Raw genomic sequence first — 20,648 nt, forward strand, 5'->3', positions numbered from 1 at the left:
GCGCTAGTTTCCACAACTTACTTTGGTTTCTCTCGAGGTGTGTTGGAGGTGTTCCACGGGCCTTCTCGGGACTGGTACAAGATTTTTTTGGCGCCCGATTGCTTATTTTCAAACTTAAGTGTTTAGGAAGTGCATTTTTTGACTAAGTTTCCAAACCGGGAGTCCCATGCGAGTTTCGTTAGTTTCCACAGCCCACGTTTGTCCCTCCCTAGGTGTTTTGAGGTGTTCCCCGGACCTTCTCTTGGCTGTCACCCGATTTTGGCCCACCCGATGCACTATTTTCAAGCTTAGGTGCGAGAAAAGTGCCGTTTCGGAGTTAGTTTCCAAACCGGGAGTCCCGTGCTAGTTCCGTAAGTTTTCACAACTTACATCGGTCCCTCCCGGGGTGTGTGACGTGTTCCCCGGGCCTTCTCGTGACTGTTACACGATTTTGGCCCCCGACGGCTTATTTTCGAGCTTAAGTGTGAAAAAAGTGCATTTTTTGATTTAGTTCTCAAGCCGAGAGTCCCGTGCTAGTTCCGTAAGTCTCCTCAGCTTACCTCTTGGACCCTCCCGAGGTGTTTTGGGCATTTCTCGGTCCTTCTCGCGACTGTGACACGTTTTTGGCCTCCCTCCCGGTGTCCTATTTCGAAGCCTAAGCGTGGAAAAACAGTCCCTTTCCAACTTAGTTTTCAAACCGGGAGTCCCCATGCTAGTTCCGTAAGCTTTCACAACTCGCGTCTGTCACTCCCGAGGTGTTTGAGGTGCTCCCGGCCCTTGTTGCGACTGTTACATGATTTTAGGCCCCCAATGGCCTACTTCCAAGCTTAAGTGTTAGAAAAGTGTGTTTTCCGACCTAGTTTTCAAATCGGGAGTCCTCGTGCCTGTTCGTTATGTTTTCACGGCTCAAGTTGGTCCCTCCTGAGATGTTCGGGGTGTTCCCCGGGCCTTCTCGTGATTGTTACACGATTCCGGCCCGCCGAGGCCTGTTTTCCAGCTTCAGTGTGAAAAAAGTACATTTTCCGACCTAGTTTTCAAACCAGAAGTCCCGCGCTAGTTTCCACAACCTACGTTGTTTTCTCTCGATGTGTTGGAGGTGATCTCTACGGGCCTTCTCGGGACTGTTGTAGGATTTTTTGGGGCCCCGATTGCCTATTTTCAAACTTCAGTGTTTAGGAAGTGCATTTTTTGACTTAGTTTCCAAACCGTGAGTCCCATGCAAGTTCCGTAAGTTTTCACAGCTCACGTTGGTCCGGCCCTAGGTGTTTTGAGGTGTTCCCCGGACCTTCTCTTGGCTGTCACCCGATGGACTATTTTCAAGCTTAGGTGCGAGAAAAGTGCCGTTTCGGACTTAGTTTCCAAACCGGGAGTCCCGTGCTAGTTCTGTAAGTTTTCACAACTTACATCGGTCCCTCCCGGGGTGTGTCACGTGTTCCCCGGGCCTTCTCGTGACTGTTACACGATTTTGGCCCCCGACGGCTTATTTTCGAGCTCAAGTGTGAAAAAAGTGCATTTTTTTATTTAGTTCTCAAGCCGAGAGTCCCGTGCTAGTTCCGTAAGTCTCCGCAGCTTATCTCTTGGACCCTCCCGAGGTGTTTGGGGCATTTCTGGGTCCTCCTCGCGACTGTGACACGGTTTTGGCCCCCCCTGCGTCCTACTTCCAAGCTTAAGTGTTCGAAAAGTGTGTTTTTCGACCTAGTTTTCAAATCGGGAGTCCCCGTGCCTGTTCGTTATGTTTTCACGGCTTAAATTGGTCCCTCCTGAGATGTTCGGGGTTTTCCCCGGGCCTTCTCGTGATTGTTACACGATTCCGGCCCGCCGAGGCCTGTTTTCAACCTTCAGTGTGAAAAAAGTTCATTTTCTGACCTAGTTTTCAAACCGGAAGTCTCGCGCTCGTTTCCATAACTTACATCGGTTTCTCTCGAGGTGTTGGTGGTGTCCCACGGGCCTTGTCAAGACTGTTACAGGAATTTTTTTGGGCCCCGATGGCCTATTTTCAAACTTAAGTGTTTAGGAAGTGCATTTTTTGACTTAGTTTCCAAACCGGGTGTCCCGTGCGAGTTTCGTTAGTTTCCACAACTCACGTTTGTCCCTCCCTAGGTGTTTTGAGGTGTTCCCCGGACCTTCTCTTGGCTGTCACCCGATTTTGGCCCCCCCGATGCACTATTTTCAAGCTTAGGTGCGAGAAATGTGCCGTTTAGGACTTAGTTTCCAAACCGGGAGTCCCGTGCTAGTTCCGTAAGTTTTCACAACTTACATCGGTCCCTCCTGGGGTGTTTGACGTGTTCCCTGGGCCTTCTCGTGACTGTTACACGATTTTGGCCCCCGACGGCTTATTTTCGAGCTTAAGTGTGAAAAAAGTGCATTTTTTGATTTAGTTCTCAAGCCGAGAGTCCCGTGCTAGTTCCGTAATCCTCCGCAACTTACCTCTTGGACCCTCCCGAGGTGTTTTTGGCATTTCTAGGTCCTTGCGACTGTGACACGTTTTTGGCCTCCTCCCCGGCGTCCTATTTCCAAGCCTAAGCGTGGAAAAAGTGTCTCCTTCCAACTTAGTTTTCAAACCGGGAGCCCCCGTGTTAGTTCCGTAAGCTTTCACAACTTGCGTCTGTCACTCCCGAGGTGTTTGAGGTGTTCCCGGCCCTTGTTGCGACTGTTACATGATTTTGGCCCCCCGATGGCCTACTTCCAAGCTTAATTGTTAGAAAAGTGTGTTTTCCGACGTAGTTTTCAAATCGGGAGTCCCCGTGCCTGTTCGTCATGTTTTCACGGCTTAAATTGGTCCCTCCTAAGATGTTCAGGGTGTTCCCCGGGCCTTCTCGTGATTGTTACGCGATTCCGGCCCGCCGAGGCCTGTTTTCAACCTTCAGTGTGAAAAAAGTTCATTTTCTGACCTAGTTTTCAAACCGGAAGTCCCGCGCTCGTTTCCATAACTTACATCGGTTTCTCTCGAGGTGTTGGTGGTGTCCCACGGGCCTTGTCAAGACTGTTACAGGAATTTTTTTGGGCCCCGATGGCCTATTTTCAAACCTAAGTGGTTAGGAAGTGCATTTTTTGACTTAGTTTCCAAACCGGGTGTCCCGTGCGAGTTTCGTTAGTTTCCACAACTCACGTTTGTCCCTCCCTAGGTGTTTTGAGGTGTTCCCCGGACCTTCTCTTGGCTGTCACCCGATTTTGGCCCCCCCGATGCACTATTTTCAAGCTTAGGTGCGAGAAATGTGCCGTTTAGGACTTAGTTTCCAAACCGGGAGTCCCGTGCTAGTTCCGTAAGTTTTCACAACTTACATCGGTCCCTCCCGGGGTGTTTATCGTGTTCCCTGGGCCTTCTCGTGACTGTTACACGATTTTGGCCCCCGACGGCTTATTTTCGAGCTTAAGTGTGAAAAAAGTGCATTTTTTGATTTAGTTCTCAAGCCGAGAGTCCCGTGCTAGTTCCGTAAGCCTCCGCAACTTACCTCTTGGACCCTCCCGAGGTGTTTTTGGCATTTCTCGGTCCTTCTTGCGACTGTGACACGTTTTTGGCCTCCTCCCCGGCGTCCTGTTTCCAAGCCTAAGCGTGGAAAAAGTGTCTCTTTCCAACTTAGTTTTCAAACCGGGAGTCCCCGTGCTAGTTTCGTAAGCTTTATCAACTTGCGTCCGTCACTCCCGAGGTGTTTGAGGTTTTCCCGGCCCTTGTTGCGACTTTTACATGATTTTGGCCCCCGATGGCCTACTTCCAAGCTTAATTGTTGGAAACGTGTGTTTTCCGACCTAGTTTTCAAATCGGGAGTCCCCGTGCCTGTTCGTTATGTTTTCACGGCTCAAATTGGTCCCTCCTCAGATGTTCGGGGTGTTCCCCGGGCCTTCTCGTGATTGTTACACGATTCCAGCCCGCCGAGGCCTGTTTTCAAGCTTCGGTGTGAAAAGAGTACCTTTTCCGACCTAGTTTTCAAACCGGAAGCCCCGCGCTAGTTTCCACAACTTACTTTGGTTTCTCTCGAGGTGTGTTGGAGGTGTTCCACGGGCCTTCTCGGGACTGGTACAAGATTTTTTTGGCGCCCGATTGCTTATTTTCAAACTTAAGTGTTTAGGAAGTGCATTTTTTGACTAAGTTTCCAAACCGGGAGTCCCATGCGAGTTTCGTTAGTTTCCACAGCCCACGTTTGTCCCTCCCTAGGTGTTTTGAGGTGTTCCCCGGACCTTCTCTTGGCTGTCACCCGATTTTGGCCCACCCGATGCACTATTTTCAAGCTTAGGTGCGAGAAAAGTGCCGTTTCGGAGTTAGTTTCCAAACCGGGAGTCCCGTGCTAGTTCCGTAAGTTTTCACAACTTACATCGGTCCCTCCCGGGGTGTGTGACGTGTTCCCCGGGCCTTCTCGTGACTGTTACACGATTTTGGCCCCCGACGGCTTATTTTCGAGCTTAAGTGTGAAAAAAGTGCATTTTTTGATTTAGTTCTCAAGCCGAGAGTCCCGTGCTAGTTCCGTAAGTCTCCGCAGCTTACCTCTTGGACCCTCCCGAGGTGTTTTGGGCATTTCTCGGTCCTTCTCGCGACTGTGACACGTTTTTGGCCTCCCCCCCGGTGTCCTATTTCCAAGCCTAAGCGTGGAAAAACAGTCCCTTTCCAACTTAGTTTTCAAACCGGGAGTCCCCATGCTAGTTCCGTAAGCTTTCACAACTCGCGTCTGTCACTCCCGAGGTGTTTGAGGTGCTCCCGGCCCTTGTTGCGACTGTTACATGATTTTAGGCCCTCGATGGCCTACTTCCAAGCTTAAGTGTTAGAAAAGTGTGTTTTCCGACCTAGTTTTCAAATCGGGAGTCCTCGTGCCTGTTCGTTATGTTTTCACGGCTCAAGTTGGTCCCTCCTGAGATGTTCCCATTCCCCGGGCCTTCTCGTGATTGTTACACGATTCCGGCCCGCCGAGGCCTGTTTTCAAGCTTCAGTGTGAAAAAAGTACATTTTCCGACCTAGTTTTCAAACCAGAAGTCCCGCGCTAGTTTCCACAACCTACGTTGTTTTCTCTCGATGTGTTGGAGGTGATCTCTACGGGCCTTCTCGGGACTGTTGTAGGATTTTTTTGGGCCCCGATTGCCTATTTTCAAACTTAAGTGTTTAGGAAGTGCATTTTTTGACTTAGTTTCCAAACCGTGAGTCCCATGCAAGTTCCGTAAGTTTTCACAGCTCACGTTGGTCCGGCCCTAGGTGTTTTGAGGTGTTCCCCGGACCTTCTCTTGGCTGTCACCCGATGGACTATTTTCAAGCTTAGGTGCGAGAAAAGTGCCGTTTCGGAGTTAGTTTCCAAACCGGGAGTCCCGTGCTAGTTCCGTAAGTTTTCACAACTTAATTGTTGGAAACGTGTGTTTTCCGACCTAGTTTTCAAATCGGGAGTCTCCGTGCCTGTTCGTTATGTTTTCACGGCTCAAATTGGTCCCTCCTCAGATGTTCGGGGTGTTCCCCGGGCCTTCTCGTGATTGTTACACGATTCCAGCCCGCCGAGGCCTGTTTTCAAGCTTCGGTGTGAAAAGAGTACCTTTTCCGACCTAGTTTTCAAACCGGAAGCCCCGCGCTAGTTTCCACAACTTACTTTGGTTTCTCTCGAGTTGTGTTGGAGGTGTTCCACGGGCCTTCTCGGGACTGGTACAAGATTTTTTTGGCGCCCGATTGCCTATTTTCAAACTTTAGTGTTTAGGAAGTGCATTTTTTGACTAAGTTTCCAAACCGGGAGTCCCATACGAGTTTCGTTAGTTTCCACAGCCCACGTTTGTCCCTCCCTAGGTGTTTTGAGGTGTTCCCCGGACCTTCTCTTGGCTGTCACCCGATTTTGGCCCACCCGATGCACTATTTTCAAGCTTAGGTGCGAGAAAAGTGCCGTTTCGGAGTTAGTTTCCAAACCGGGAGTCCCGTGCTAGTTCCGTAAGTTTTCACAACTTACATCGGTCCCTCCCGGGGTGTGTGACGTGTTCCCCGGGCCTTCTCGTGACTGTTACACGATTTTGGCCCCCGACGGCTTATTTTCGAGCTTAAGTGTGAAAAAAGTGCATTTTTTTATTTAGTTCTCAAGCCGAGAGTCCCGTGCTAGTTCCGTAAGTCTCCGCAGCTTACCTCTTGGACCCTCCCGAGGTGTTTGGGGCATTTCTGGGTCCTCCTCGCGACTGTGACACGGTTTTGGCCCCCCCTGCGTCCTACTTCCAAGCTTAAGTGTTCGAAAAGTGTGTTTTCCGACCTAGTTTTCAAATCGGGAGTCCCCGTGCCTGTTCGTTATGTTTTCACGGCTTAAATTGGTCCCTCCTGAGATGTTCGGGGTGTTCCCCGGGCCTTCTCGTGATTGTTACACGATTTCGGCCCGCCGAGGCCTGTTTTCAACCTTCAGTGTGAAAAAAGTTCATTTTCTGACCTAGTTTTCAAACCGGAAGTCCCGCGCTCGTTTCCATAACTTACATCGGTTTCTCTCGAGGTGTTGGTGGTGTCCCACGGGCCTTGTCAAGACTGTTACAGGAATTTTTTTGGGCCCCGATGGCCTATTTTCAAACTTAAGTGGTTAGGAAGTGCATTTTTTGACTTAGTTTCCAAACCGGGTGTCCCGTGCGAGTTTCGTTAGTTTCCACAACTCACGTTTGTCCCTCCCTAGGTGTTTTGAGGTGTTCCCCGGACCTTCTCTTGGCTGTCACCCGATTTTGGCCCCCCCGATGCACTATTTTCAAGCTTAGGTGCGAGAAATGTGCCGTTTAGGACTTAGTTTCCAAACCGGGAGTCCCGTGCTAGTTCCGTAAGTTTTCACAACTTACATCGGTCCCTCCCGGGGTGTTTGACGTGTTCCCTGGGCCTTCTCGTGACTGTTACACGATTTTGGCCCCCGACGGCTTATTTTCGAGCTTAAGTGTGAAAAAAGTGCATTTTTTGATTTAGTTCTCAAGCCGAGAGTCCCGTGCTAGTTCCGTAAGCCTCCGCAACTTACCTCTTGGACCCTCCCGAGGTGTTTTTGGCATTTCTCGGTCCTTCTTGCGACTGTGACACGTTTTTGGCCTCCTCCCCGGCGTCCTGTTTCCAAGCCTAAGCGTGGAAAAAGTGTCTCTTTCCAACTTAGTTTTCAAACCGGGAGTCCCCGTGCTAGTTCCGTAAGCTTTATCAACTTGCGTCCGTCACTCCCGAGGTGTTTGAGGTTTTCCCGTCCCTTGTTGCGACTTTTACATGATTTTGGCCCCCGATGGCCTACTTCCAAGCTTAATTGTTGGAAACGTGTGTTTTCCGACCTAGTTTTCAAATCGGGAGTCCCCGTGCCTGTTCGTTATGTTTTCACGGCTCAAATTGGTCCCTCCTCAGATGTTCGGGGTGTTCCCCGGGCCTTCTCGTGATTGTTACACGATTCCAGCCCGCCGAGGCCTGTTTTCAAGCTTCGGTGTGAAAAGAGTACCTTTTCCGACCTAGTTTTCAAACCGGAAGCCCCGCGCTAGTTTCCACAACTTACTTTGGTTTCTCTCGAGGTGTGTTGGAGGTGTTCCACGGGCCTTCTCGGGACTGGTACAAGATTTTTTTGGCGCCCGATTGCTTATTTTCAAACTTAAGTGTTTAGGAAGTGCATTTTTTGACTAAGTTTCCAAACCGGGAGTCCCATGCGAGTTTCGTTAGTTTCCACAGCCCACGTTTGTCCCTCCCTAGGTGTTTTGAGGTGTTCCCCGGACCTTCTCTTGGCTGTCACCCGATTTTGGCCCACCCGATGCACTATTTTCAAGCTTAGGTGCGAGAAAAGTGCCGTTTCGGAGTTAGTTTCCAAACCGGGAGTCCCGTGCTAGTTCCGTAAGTTTTCACAACTTACATCGGTCCCTCCCGGGGTGTGTGACGTGTTCCCCGGGCCTTCTCGTGACTGTTACACGATTTTGGCCCCCGACGGCTTATTTTCGAGCTTAAGTGTGAAAAAAGTGCATTTTTTGATTTAGTTCTCAAGCCGAGAGTCCCGTGCTAGTTCCGTAAGTCTCCGCAGCTTACCTCTTGGACCCTCCCGAGGTGTTTTGGGCATTTCTCGGTCCTTCTCGCGACTGTGACACGTTTTTGGCCTCCCCCCCGGTGTCCTATTTCCAAGCCTAAGCGTGGAAAAACAGTCCCTTTCCAACTTAGTTTTCAAACCGGGAGTCCCCGTGCTAGTTCCGTAAGCTTTCACAACTCGCGTCTGTCACTCCCGAGGTGTTTGAGGTGCTCCCGGCCCTTGTTGCGACTGTTACATGATTTTAGGCCCCCGATGGCCTACTTCCAAGCTTAAGTGTTAGAAAAGTGTGTTTTCCGACCTAGTTTTCAAATCGGGAGTCCTCGTGCCTGTTCGTTATGTTTTCACGGCTCAAGTTGGTCCCTCCTGAGATGTTCGGGGTGTTCCCCGGGCCTTCTCGTGATTGTTACACGATTCCGGCCCGCCGAGGCCTGTTTTCAAGCTTCAGTGTGAAAAAAGTACATTTTCCGACCTAGTTTTCAAACCAGAAGTCCCGCGCTAGTTTCCACAACCTACGTTGTTTTCTCTCGATGTGTTGGAGGTGATCTCTACGGGCCTTCTCGGGACTGTTGTAGGATTTTTTGGGGCCCCGATTGCCTATTTTCAAACTTCAGTGTTTAGGAAGTGCATTTTTTGACTTAGTTTCCAAACCGTGAGTCCCATGCAAGTTCCGTAAGTTTTCACAGCTCACGTTGGTCCGGCCCTAGGTGTTTTGAGGTGTTCCCCGGACCTTCTCTTGGCTGTCACCCGATGGACTATTTTCAAGCTTAGGTGCGAGAAAAGTGCCGTTTCGGAGTTAGTTTCCAAACCGGGAGTCCCGTGCTAGTTCCGTAAGTTTTCACAACTTACATCGGTCCCTCCCGGGGTGTGTGACGTGTTCCCCGGGCCTTCTCGTGACTGTTACACGATTTTGGCCCCCGACGGCTTATTTTCGAGCTTAAGTGTGAAAAAAGTGCATTTTTTTATTTAGTTCTCAAGCCGAGAGTCCCGTGCTAGTTCCGTAAGTCTCCGCAACTTACCTCTTGGACCCTCCCGAGGTGTTTGGGGCATTTCTGGGTCCTCCTCGCGACTGTGACACGGTTTTGGCCCCCCCTGCGTCCTACTTCCAAGCTTAAGTGTTCGAAAAGTGTGTTTTCCGACCTAGTTTTCAAATCGGGAGTCCCCGTGCCTGTTCGTTATGTTTTCACGGCTTAAATTGGTCCCTCCTGAGATGTTCGGGGTGTTCCCCTGGCCTTCTCGTTATTGTTACACGATTCCGGCCCGCCGAGGCCTGTTTTCAACCTTCAGTGTGAAAAAAGTTCATTTTTTGACCTAGTTTTCAAACCGGAAGTCCCGCGCTCGTTTCCATAACTTACATCGGTTTCTCTGGAGGTGTTGGTGGTGTCCCACGGTCCTTGTCAAGACTGTTACAGGAATTTTTTTGGGCCCCGATGCCCTATTTTCAAACTTAAGTGTTTAGGAAGTGCATTTTTTGACTTAGTTTCCAAACAGGGTGTCCCGTGCGAGTTTCGTTAGTTTCCACAACTCACGTTTGTCCCTCCCTAGGTGTTTTGAGGTGTTCCCCGGACCTTCTCTTGGCTGTCACCCGATTTTGGCCCCCCCGATGCACTATTTTCAAGCTTAGGTGCGAGAAATGTGCCGTTTAGGACTTAGTTTCCAAACCGGGAGTCCCGTGCTAGTTCCGTAAGTTTTCACAACTTACATCGGTCCCTCCCGGGGTGTTTGACGTGTTCCCTGGGCCTTCTCGTGACTGTTACACGATTTTGGCCCCCGACGGCTTATTTTCGAGCTTAAGTGTGAAAAAAGTGCATTTTTTGATTTAGTTCTCAAGCCGAGAGTCCCGTGCTAGTTCCGTAAGCCTCCGCAACTTACCTCTTGGACCCTCCCGAGGTGTTTTTGGCATTTCTCGGTCCTTCTTGCGACTGTGACACGTTTTTGGCCTCCTCCCCGGCGTCCTGTTTCCAAGCCTAAGCGTGGAAAAAGTGTCTCTTTCCAACTTAGTTTTCAAACCGGGAGTCCCCGTGCTAGTTCCGTAAGCTTTCACAACTTGCGTCTGTCACTCCCGAGGTGTTTGAGGTTTTCCCGGCCCTTGTTGCGACTGTTACATGATTTTGGCCCCCGATGGCCTACTTCCAAGCTTAATTGTTGGAAACGTGTGTTTTCCGACCTAGTTTTCAAATCGGGAGTCCCCGTGCCTGTTCGTTATGTTTTCACGGCTCAAATTGGTCCCTCCTCAGATGTTCGGGGTGTTCCCCGGGCCTTCTCGTGATTGTTACACGATTCCAGCCCGCCGAGGCCTGTTTTCAAGCTTCGGTGTGAAAAGAGTACCTTTTCCGACCTAGTTTTCAAACCGGAAGCCCCGCGCTAGTTTCCATAACTTACTTTAGTTTCTCTCGAGGTGTGTTGGAGGTGTTCCACGGGCCTTCTCGGGACTGGTACAAGATTTTTTTGGCGCCCGATTGCTTATTTTCAAACTTAAGTGTTTAGGAAGTGCATTTTTTGACTAAGTTTCCAAACTGGGAGTCCCATGCGGGTTTCGTTTGTTTCCACAACCTGCGTTTGTCCCTCCCTAGGTGTTTTGAGGTGTTCCCCGGACCTTCTCTTGGCTGTCACCTGATTTTGGCCCCCCGATGCACTATTTTCAAGCTTAGATGCGAGAAAAGTGCCGTTTCGGATGTAGTTTCCAAACCGGGAGTTCCGTGCCAGTTCCGTAAGTTTTCACGACTTACATCGGTCCCTCCCTGGGTGTTTGACGTGTTCCCCGGGCCTTCTCGTGACTGTTACACGATTTTGGCCCCCGACGGCTTATTTTCGAGCTTAAGTTTGAAAAAAGTGCATTTTTTGATTTAGTTCTCAAGCCGAGAGTCCCGTGCTAGTTCCGTATGTCTCCGCAACATAACTATTGGACCCTCCCGAGGTGTTTTGGGCATTTCTCGGTCCTTCTCGCGGCTGTGACACGTTTTGGTCTCCCCCTGGTGTCCTATTTCCAAGCCTAAGCGTGAAAAAAGTGACTCTTTCCAACTTAGTTTTCAAACCCGGAGTCCCCGTGCTAGTTCCGTAAGCTTTGACACCTCGCGTCTGTCACTCCCGAGGTGTTTGAGGTGTTCCCGGCCCTTATTGCGACTGTTACATGATTTTGGCCCCCCGATGGCCTACTTCCAAGCTTAAGTGTTAGAAAAGTGTGTTTTCCGACCTAGTTTTCAAATCGGGAGTCCCCGTGCCTGTTCGTTATGTTTTCACGGCTCAAATTGGTCCCTCCTGAGATGTTCGGTGTGTTCTCCGGCCTTCTCGTGATTGTTACACGATTCCGGCCCGCCGAGGCCTGTTTTCAAGCTTCAGTGTGAAAATTTTCCTTTTTCGAGCTAGTTTTCAATCCGGAAGTCTCGCGCTAGTTTCCACAACTTACATTGCTTTCTCTCGGAGTGTTGGAGGTGTTCCACGGGCCTTCTCGGGACTGTTACAGAATTTTTTTGGCCCCTGATGGCATATTTTCAAACTTAAGTGTTTAGGAAGTGCATTTTTTCACATAGTTTCCAAAGCGGGAGTCCCATGCAAGTTCCGTAAGTTTCCACAACTCACGTTGGTTCCTCCCTAGGTTTTTTGAGGTGTTCCCCGGACCTTCTCTTGGCTGTCACCCGATTTTGGCCCCCCCGATGCACTATTTTCAAGCTTAGGTGCGAGAAAAGTGCCGTTTCGGACTTAGTTTCCAAAACGGGAGTCCCGTGCTAGTTCCGTAAGTTTTCACAACTTACATCGGTCCCTCCCGGGGTGTTTGACGTGTTCCCCGGGCCTTCTCGTGACTGTTACACGATTTTGGCCCCCGACGGCTTATTTTCGAGCTTAAGTGTGAAAAAAGTGCATTTTTTGATTTAGTTCTCAAGCCGAGAGTCCCGTGCTAGTTCCGTAAGTCTCCGCAGCTTACCTCTTGGACCCTCCCGAGGTGTTTTTGGCATTTCTCGGTCCTTCTTGCAACTGTGACACGTTTTTGGCCTCCTCCCCGGTGTCCTATTTCCAAGCCCAAGCGTGGAAAAAGTGTCTCTTTCCAACTTATTTTTCAAACCGAGAGTCCCCGTGCTAGTTCCGTCAGCTTTCACAAGTCGCGTCTGTCACTCTCGAGGTGTTTGAGGTGTTCCCGGCCCTTGTTGCGACTGTTACATGATTTTGGCCCCCCGATGGCCTACTTCCAAGCTTAAGTGTTAGAAAAGTGTGATTTCCGACCTAGTTTTCAAATCGGGAGTCCCCGTGCCTGTTCGTTATGTTTTCACGGCTCAAATTGGTCCCTCCTGAGATTTTCGGTGTGTTCCCCGGGCCTTCTCGTGATTGTTACACGATTCCGGCCCGCCAAGGCCTGTTTTCAAGCTTTGGTGTGAAAAAAGTACCTTTTCCGATCTAGTTTTCAAACCGGAAGTCCCGCGCTAGTTTCCACAACTTACATTGGTTTCTCTCGAGGTGTTAGAGGTGTTCCACGGGCCTTCTCGGGACTGGTACAGGATTTTTTTTGCGCCCGATGGCCTATTTTCAAACTTAAGTGTTTAGGAAGTGCATTTTTTGACTATGTTTCCAACCGGGAGTCCCATGCGAGTTTCGTTAGTTTCCACAACTTGCGTTTGTCCCTCCCTAACTGTTTTGAGGTGTTCCCCGGACCTTCTCTTGGCTGTCACCCGATTTTGGCCCACCCGATGCACTATTTTCAAGCTTAGGTGCGAGAAAACTGCCGTTTCGGAGTTAGTTTCCAAACCGGGAGTCCCGTGCTAGTTCCGTAAGTTTTCACAACTTACATCGGTCCCTCTCGGGGTGTGTGACGTGTTCCCCGGGCCTTCTCGTGACTGTTACACGATTTTGGCCCCCGACGGCTTATTTTCGAGCTTAAGTGTGAAAAAAGTGCATTTTTTTATTTAGTTCTCAAGCCGAGAGTCCCGTGCTAGTTCCGTAAGTCTCTGCAGCTTACCTCTTGGACCCTCCCGAGGTGTTTGGGGCATTTCTGGGTCCTCCTCGCGACTGTGACACGGTTTTGGCCCCCCCTGCGTCCTACTTCCAAGCTTAAGTGTTCGAAAAGTGTGTTTTCCGACCTAGTTTTCAAATCGGGAGTCCCCGTGCTAGTTCCGTAAGCTTTCACAACTCGCGTCTGTCACTCCCGAGGTGTTTGAGGCGCTCCCGGCCCTTGTTGCGACTGCTACATGATTTTAGGCCCCCGATGGCCTACTTCCAAGCTTAAGTGTTAGAAAAGTGTGTTTTCCGACCTAGTTTTCAAATCGGGAGTCCCCGTGCCTGTTCGTTATGTTTTCACGGCTCAAATTGGTCCCTCCTGAGATGTTCGGGGAGTTCCCCGGGCCTTCTCGTGATTGTTACACGATTTCGGCCCGCCGAGGCCTGTTTTCAAGCTTCAGTGTGAAAAAAGTACATTTTCCGACCTAGTTTTCAAACCTGAAGTCGCGCGCTAGTTTCCACAACTTACATTGGTTTCTCCCGAGGTGTTGGAGGTGTTCCACGGGCCTTCTCGGGACTGTTACAGGATTTTTTTGGCCCCCGATGGCCTATTTTCAAACTTAAGTGTTTAGGAAATGCATTTTTTGACTTAGTTTCCAAACCGGGAGTCCCTTTCGAGTTTCGTTAGTTTCCACAACTCACGTTTGTCCCTCCCTAGGTGTTTTGAGGTGTTCCCCGGACCTTCTCTTGGCTGTCACCTGATTTTGGCCCCCCCACGATGCACTATTTCCAAGCTTAGGTGCGAGAAAAGTGCCCTTTCGGACTTAGTTTCCTAACCGGGTGTCCTGTGCGCCAAAAGTTTTCACAACTTACATCGGTCCCTCCCGGGGTGTTTGACGTGTTCCCTGGGCCTTCTCGTGACTGTTACACGATTTTGGCCCCCGACGGCTTATTTTCGAGCTTAAGTGTGAAAAAAGTGTATTTTTTGATTTAGTTCTCAAGTCGAGAGTCCCGTGCTAGTTCCGTAAGTCTCCACAACTTACCTCTTGGACCCTCCCAAGGTGTTTGGGGCATTTCTCGGTCCTTCTTGCGACTGTGACACGTTTTTGGCCTCCTCCTCGGTGTCCTATTTCCAAGCCTAAGCGTGGAAAAAGTGTCTTTTTCCAACTTAGTTTTCAAACCGGGAGTCCCCGTGCTAGTTCCGAAGCTTTCACGACTCGCGCCTGTCACTCCCGAGGTGTTTGAGGTGTTCCGGGCCCTTGTTGCGACTGTTACATGATTCTGTCCCCCCGATAGCCTACTTCCAAGTTTAAGTGTTAGAAAAGTGTGTTTTCCGACCTAGTTTTCAAATCGGGAGTCCCTGTGGCTGTTCGTTATGTTTTCAGGGCTCAAATTGGTCCCTCCTGAGATGTTCGGGGTGTTCCCCGGGCCTTCTCGTGATTGTTACACGATTCCGGCCCGCCAAGGCCTGTTTTCAAGCTTCAGTGTGAAAAAAGTATATTTTCCGACCTAGTTTTCAAACCGGAAGTCGCGCGCTAGTTTTCACAACTTACATTGGTTTCTCCCGAGGTGTTGGAGGTGTTCCACGGGCCTTCTCGGGACTGTTACAGGATTTTTTTGGCCCCCGATGGCCTACTTTCAAACTTAAGTGTTTAGGAAGTGCATTTTTTGACTTAGTTCCCAAACCGGGAGTCCCGTGCGAGTTTCGTTAGTTTACACAACTCACGTTTGTCCCTCCCTAGGTGTTTTGAGGTGTTCCCCGGACCTTCTCTTGGCTGTCACCCGATTTTGGCCCCCCCGATGGACTATTTTCAAACTTAGGTGCGAGAGAAGTGCCGTTTCGGACTTAGTTTCCAAACCGGGAGTCCCGTGCTAGTTCCGTAAGTTTTCACAACTTACATCGGTCCCTCCCGGGGTGTTTGACGTGTTCCCCGAGTCTTCTCGTGACTTTTACACGATTTTGGCCCCCGACGGCTTATTTTCGAGCTTAAGTGTGAAAAAAGTGCATTTTTTGTTTTAGTTCTCAAGTCGAGAGTCCCGTGCTAATTCCGTAAGTCTCCGCAACTTACCTCTTGGACCCTCCCGAGGTGTTTGGTGCATTTCCCGGTCCTTCTCGCGACTGTGACACGGTTTCGGCCCTTCCCCCCGGTGTTCTATTTCCAAGCCTAAGCGTGGAAAAAGTGGCACTTTCTAACTTAGTTTTCAAACCGGGAGTCCCTGTGTTGGTTCCGTAAGCTTTCACAACTTGCGTCTGTCACTCCCGAGGGGTTTGAGGTGTTCCCGTCCCTTGTTGCGACTGTTACATGATTTTGTCACCCCGATGGCCTACTTCCAAGCTTAGGTGTTAAAAAAGTGTGTTCTCCAACCTAGTTTTCAAATCGGCAGTCCCCGTGCTTGTTCGTTATGTTTTCACGGCTCAAATTGGTCCCTCCTGAGATGTTCGGGGTGTTCCCCGGGCCTTCTAGTGATTTTTACACGATTCCGGCCCGCCGAGGCCTGTTTTCAAGCTTCAGTGTGAAAAAAGTACATTTTTCGACCTAGTTTTCAAACCGGAAGTCCCGCGCTAGTTTCCACAACTTACATTGGTTTCTCCCGAGGTGTTGGAGGTGTTCCATGGGCCTTCTCGGGACTGTTACAGGATTTTTTTGGCCCCCGATGCCCTATTTTCAAACTTAAGTGTTTAGGAAGTGCATTTTTTGACTTAGTTTCCAAACCGGGAGTCCCATGCGAGTTCCGTAAGTTTCCACAACTCACGTTGGTCCCACCCTAGGTGTTTTGAGGTGTTCCCCGGACCTTCTCTTGGCTGTCACCCGATTTTGGCCCCCCCGATGGACTATTTTCAAGCTTAGGTGCGAGAGAAGTGCCGTTTCGGGCTTAGTTTCCAATCCGGGAGTCCCGTGCTAGTTCCGTAAGTTTTCACAACTTACATCGGTCCCTCCCGGGGTGTTTGACGTGTTCCCCGGGTCTTCTCGTGACTGTGACACGGTTTCGGCCCTTCCCTCCGGTGTCCTATTTCCAAGCCTAAGCGTGGAAAAAGTGGCACTTTCCAACTTAGTTTTCAAACCGGGAGTCCCCGTGTTAGTTCCGTAAGCTTTCACAACTTGCGTCTGTCACTCCCGAGGTGTTTGAGGTGTTCCCGTCCCTTGTTGCGACTGTTACATGATTTTGTCACCCCGATGGCCTACTTCCAAGCTTAAGTGTTAGAAAAGTGTGTTCTCCAACCTAGTTTTCAATTCGGCAGTCCCCGTGCCTATTCGTTATGTTTTCATGGCTCAAATTGGTCCCTCCTGAGATGTTCGGGGTGTTCCCCGGGCCTTCTCGTGATTGTTACACGATTCTGGCCCGCCGAGGCCTGTTTTCAAGATTCAGTGTGAAAAAAGTACATTTTCCGACCTAGTTTTCAAACCGGAAGTCCCGCGCTAGTTTCCACAACTTACATTGGTTTCTCCCGAGGTGTTGAAGGTGTTCCACGGGCCTTCTCGGGACTGTTACAGATTTTTTTGGCCCCCGATGGCCTATTTTCAAACTTAAGTATTTAGGAAGTGTATTTTTTGACTTAGTTTCCAAACCGGGAGTGCTGTGCGAGTTCCGTAAGTTTTCACAACTCACGTTGGTCCCTCCCTAGGTGTTTTGAGGTGTTCCCCGGACCTTCTCTTGGCTGTCACCCGATTTTGGCCCCCCCGATGCACTATTTTCAAGTAAGGGCGTGGTGTCAGCAGCGTGGAAAAGCGGGTTGTACTACGTCAAAGACGGGAAAACCGAGTGGGTTTTGTAGCTCGGCTAGCCGAAGTACTTCCCTTTGGCTAATATCTTAGCACGGTTTGAAGGTAATAATCCTAGTCATGCTTCACAGATGGAACTAAGGGCCAATTGAGAGGATAATTTATATGCATAAACCGGGCCGAGCTAGGTCCATTTGATTTAAGTATTGGGCCTAGCTAAGTAGACTCCACAATTCGTAAGGGCGCGCTTGCGGCCGAGCTAAGAGCTTTTATAGCTCGGTCTTGTGGTGTACAGATATCAGTCCAAGGACTGGAGCAGATTGGCTAGATGTAAACAGCAACTCGGACTGGGGTATATTTGTAGCATACTGGACTGAAGGTTATCTCAGTCGAATACCATCTTGGTTCTATCCAATGTAGAGCAGGGGCAGGCTAGCTCGATTGAGTGTACTACCGAGCTAAGGCAGGAGGTTAGAGCCGTCTCACTTGGTTGGTAGTGAGTAGGATGTTATGAGGATAGGGATTATCCTTGGGAGTGTGATTATTAGGAGGACTCTTATAAGGAGAGCTGGAGTCCTACTAAGATTGTGCCAGGTGGAATCTATAAAAGCTCATGATAGGACCTACGTACAGGTATCACAATTCTTATTCTCAAATACACAGAGCTTTTGTGTCTATAGTCTATTTGCTGACTTAGGCATCGAAAGGGTTTCCGACACACACCCACCAGCTAACTCACGTTTGTATTTTCAGGTGATAAGACGAGGACGTTTGAAGGAGTGTAAACTTAATCAACAGAATTATACGAGACAGATTATTTCGTGCTCGTACAATTTTAATAAAATAAAATAAAAATTCAACTTTTTAACCGACCTACCAAAATAATCTGTCTTCATCCTCTCCATCCCAGCCCCAACCCGAAGCTTCGTTTTTCCACCCTCTTCTACATATACATAAACATATAAATATATACATGGGTGAGAGGCGAGAGAGAGAGAGAGAGAGAGATATGGGGGTGGAGATTGTGGAGCCAAACACATGCATTCGGGGTTGCTGCCGGAGCGACTCAATTCCTCTACATCTCCCACCTTCTTCCTACTCTCTCTTAAACCCAATTGCTCGAGGTATCAATCAATATATATATGTGTGTATTTGTTTTTTTGTTTCTCAATTGCAATTCAAAGAGAGAGCTTAATTTGTGGCCCTTAATTTGTACCCCTCTTTGGCTTTGCTCTTACATTGGCTTTGTTGTTGTGAATGTGAAACTGAATTGGTGTGTATTCATTCTGTTTCAGGAGCAGAAAGTGTGGTTTATGAAGCTGTTTTGGATGGAAACAAGGTTGCTATGAAAAAACCCATTTTGTCTACCTCTGATCACATTGATAAATTCCACAAGGAATTGCAAATGCGATGGTCATTTCTACTCTCTCTCTCTCTCTCTCCATATATACAGTAGCTCATTTTGTCCTATTTAGCACACAAATATTCTCCACCTTTTCTCATTTTCTATCTCTGCCTTACGTGAATTCCAAATTAGCAAAACCCCTTTTTGTGTGTATATACATGTGTGTGTGTGTCTCACTATGTAAGTAACCAACTATAGTGCGATGATCAAGGCCTACCCTGAGTTGTTGGAGCCCTAAGAGGACTCTTGAAATTGGAGCCTTTTATATATAATCATTAAAAAAATTGCATGTAAAATAGTAAGTATTTACATTTTATATATATATATATATATTTAAATTTGCTATTACCCACACAAATTTAGCTTGCAGATATAATTACTAAAATTTACTTACACAAATTAAGACACGAAGAAAAATCATTACAAGAGCTCAAAATGATAAGAATATTGTCTTGTTAGTTTTATAATTTGACCAAATTCAGTTTACAAAAAGGTATCAGTTAAATAATACCAAATAAAAATTGAACCAACTACAACAGTGTATCAGTTAAATATTACTTTTTCACATTTTTTAATGCAAAATTACTAATTAAGCTTGCATAATCTGTAAGGACCCTTTAGTTTAGATTGTGAACTTAGATTAGTTGTACTGAATCCTTATTTTTGAGCCTACTAATGCTATAAGAGTTAAAATTAATTAGGGGCCCCTAAATTTTGTTAAAATTTGGAGGCCCTTGGTGGTCTTGCCTCAAGGTTGGGGCTGGCCATGATGCATTTTGGGGAGGAGAGGGATATTGGTTCTAGAAAAGGATGTTGAGGTGGTTTTAGGTAGTTTTACCATTTTATCATTCTGTGCAAATCAAAATAGAATCCAAAGATGTTTGAGCATGGGGTAATTCAGGCATACTAAAAATCTGTCAGGGACATCAATTAAGGTGTTTCCTTCTAATAATAGTATAAAATATGCGCTTATATATGAATTTATGTGTGTAGATGTTTATGTATGTGTATTTGGTTTGTTTATTTGAATGTCTACATGTGATATGCGGGATTCTTTTTTGACAATTTGGTTATATGATGTGATGATGAAGCAAGTTAGATCATCCAGGAATCGCCACATTGGTTGCAGCACATGCAAAGCCTCCAAATTACATGTTTTTCTTCAAATTCTACGAGTCCCTAAATTTGGCAGAGAAACTACACGTGGAAGAGTGGAATCCAACTTTTGATCAAGTGCTCACCATCTCAGTCCAGTTAGGTATGTCTTTGATGATCTTGGCTTCATTTGAGTTTGTTTTAATTTTGTGAAGTAAACCTTAATTCCTTACTCGTCATTGAAATTCTTTGTATTTTCTTTGTGATATTATGTGCAAAATTCCTCTTATTAAGGGTAAATAAGTAGTATAGATTAGGCTGAACATGACACTCATAGACTCATAGTGTTTTATTACCTGTTATGATTTGTTTAGGTAATATGAAATACTTGAGATGATTCTTATAGGTGCTTAGTTCACATTGATGACATGTTAGTGATGTGGTGTAGATTTCAAGTTTAGGTTTCTAACTACTGTAAAGTTATATAGTGAATCTTTCCATTGGTGTTTTTCTTGCTTGAAGTCTCTTTTTACTTTGAGTGTTGCTAATGGTACTACTCGTGCTCTGTCACAATTATTACAAATGATAAATTTTCGAAATTCTTGGACATTTAGTCTTTTTTGGAAAAATAATAAATAAAGAAATGTACTAAATCCTTTAAACAGAGCCTTCTATTGAACCTAAATTGTTTTCAAAGCATCTTTTCAATTCTGGACGAAAACAAAAATTTTAGCCCTAGTTTTTGTTTAGATGCAATTGAAGGAGTAAAATTGTAACTTAAATCATAGATTTGTGTCAGGAGCAAAACTCCAACAACCCCTAGCAATAATAATAATAATAATAATGATAATAATAATATTTATCAAAAAAAATAATAATAACAATTATAAAAATTAAGCCATTAAACAATAAACACCTATGAAGTACGATACTCCAAAAATGGTGTCGTACGAGTACTGGGTACTTACCGGGTGCGGGTACGAGTACCGGTACGGCAGTACACGTACCGGGTACGCCGAATACATGCCGTGTACGGCAAATACATTTGGGTACGTCATGGGTACATTGTGGGTACGGCATGGGTACGACACCAGTACGGCAAAATGAATTTTTTTTTTTTCCCCCTCAGATGCTAGAATTTATTGCAGCCTTTATTATTATTCTTTCAATTTTGAAAATATCAAGTAATTTATTTCCAACACTCTTTACCTATGAGTCATGGTTTTGGTCTCTTTTGTATCCTGTTTTAGACAATCAAAAAAGAAAAAAAAATAATTGTATAACTTTTTAGACAAGTTATTCTCTTTTTAGTTTTGATATTGAAATTTTGATTTGTATGTTGGATGTTTGGCTATAAATTTTTAAAAAAATTAAAAAAAATTGATGTACCCAGCCATACTAGTACCCTACTTTTTAAAGAATTTTCCGTATCGGTGTACCCGTATCGTACCCGTACCCGCACCCATGCTTCATAGATAAACACTTAAGGCTGTAAATTACTATTTGACGATTGTCACCGTCTAGAGGGAAAAAAGGTAATAAAAAAATTTAAAAAAATGATATGAA

At 47.2% G+C, this 20,648-nt stretch overlaps 1 protein-coding gene across 28 annotated transcripts in view; it reads left to right on the plus strand.

Annotated features, from left to right (window-relative positions):
* LOC145788992 (protein kinase and PP2C-like domain-containing protein) overlaps positions 1 to 20,648 on the plus strand; it is a 72,452-nt gene that overhangs the window by 41,171 nt on the left and 10,633 nt on the right. For 10 of the 28 annotated variants that reach the window (XM_082920786.1, XM_082920790.1, XM_082920791.1 and 7 more), the window contains 2 exons: positions 17,878 to 17,995; positions 19,079 to 19,245. In XM_082920786.1, the coding sequence (XP_082776912.1) occupies positions 17,878 to 17,995; positions 19,079 to 19,245 (285 nt within the window). Of the gene's footprint in view, positions 1 to 17,576; positions 17,707 to 17,877; positions 17,996 to 19,078; positions 19,246 to 20,648 lie in introns of those variants that run through there. The other 18 variants (XM_082920798.1, XM_082920807.1, XM_082920802.1 and 15 more) reach the window with 4 other exon arrangements.

Source organism: Camellia sinensis, chromosome 3, assembly GCF_055761805.1.
Source record: "Camellia sinensis isolate YWXY chromosome 3, ASM5576180v1, whole genome shotgun sequence".
Lineage (NCBI taxonomy): Eukaryota > Viridiplantae > Streptophyta > Magnoliopsida > Ericales > Theaceae > Camellia > Camellia sinensis.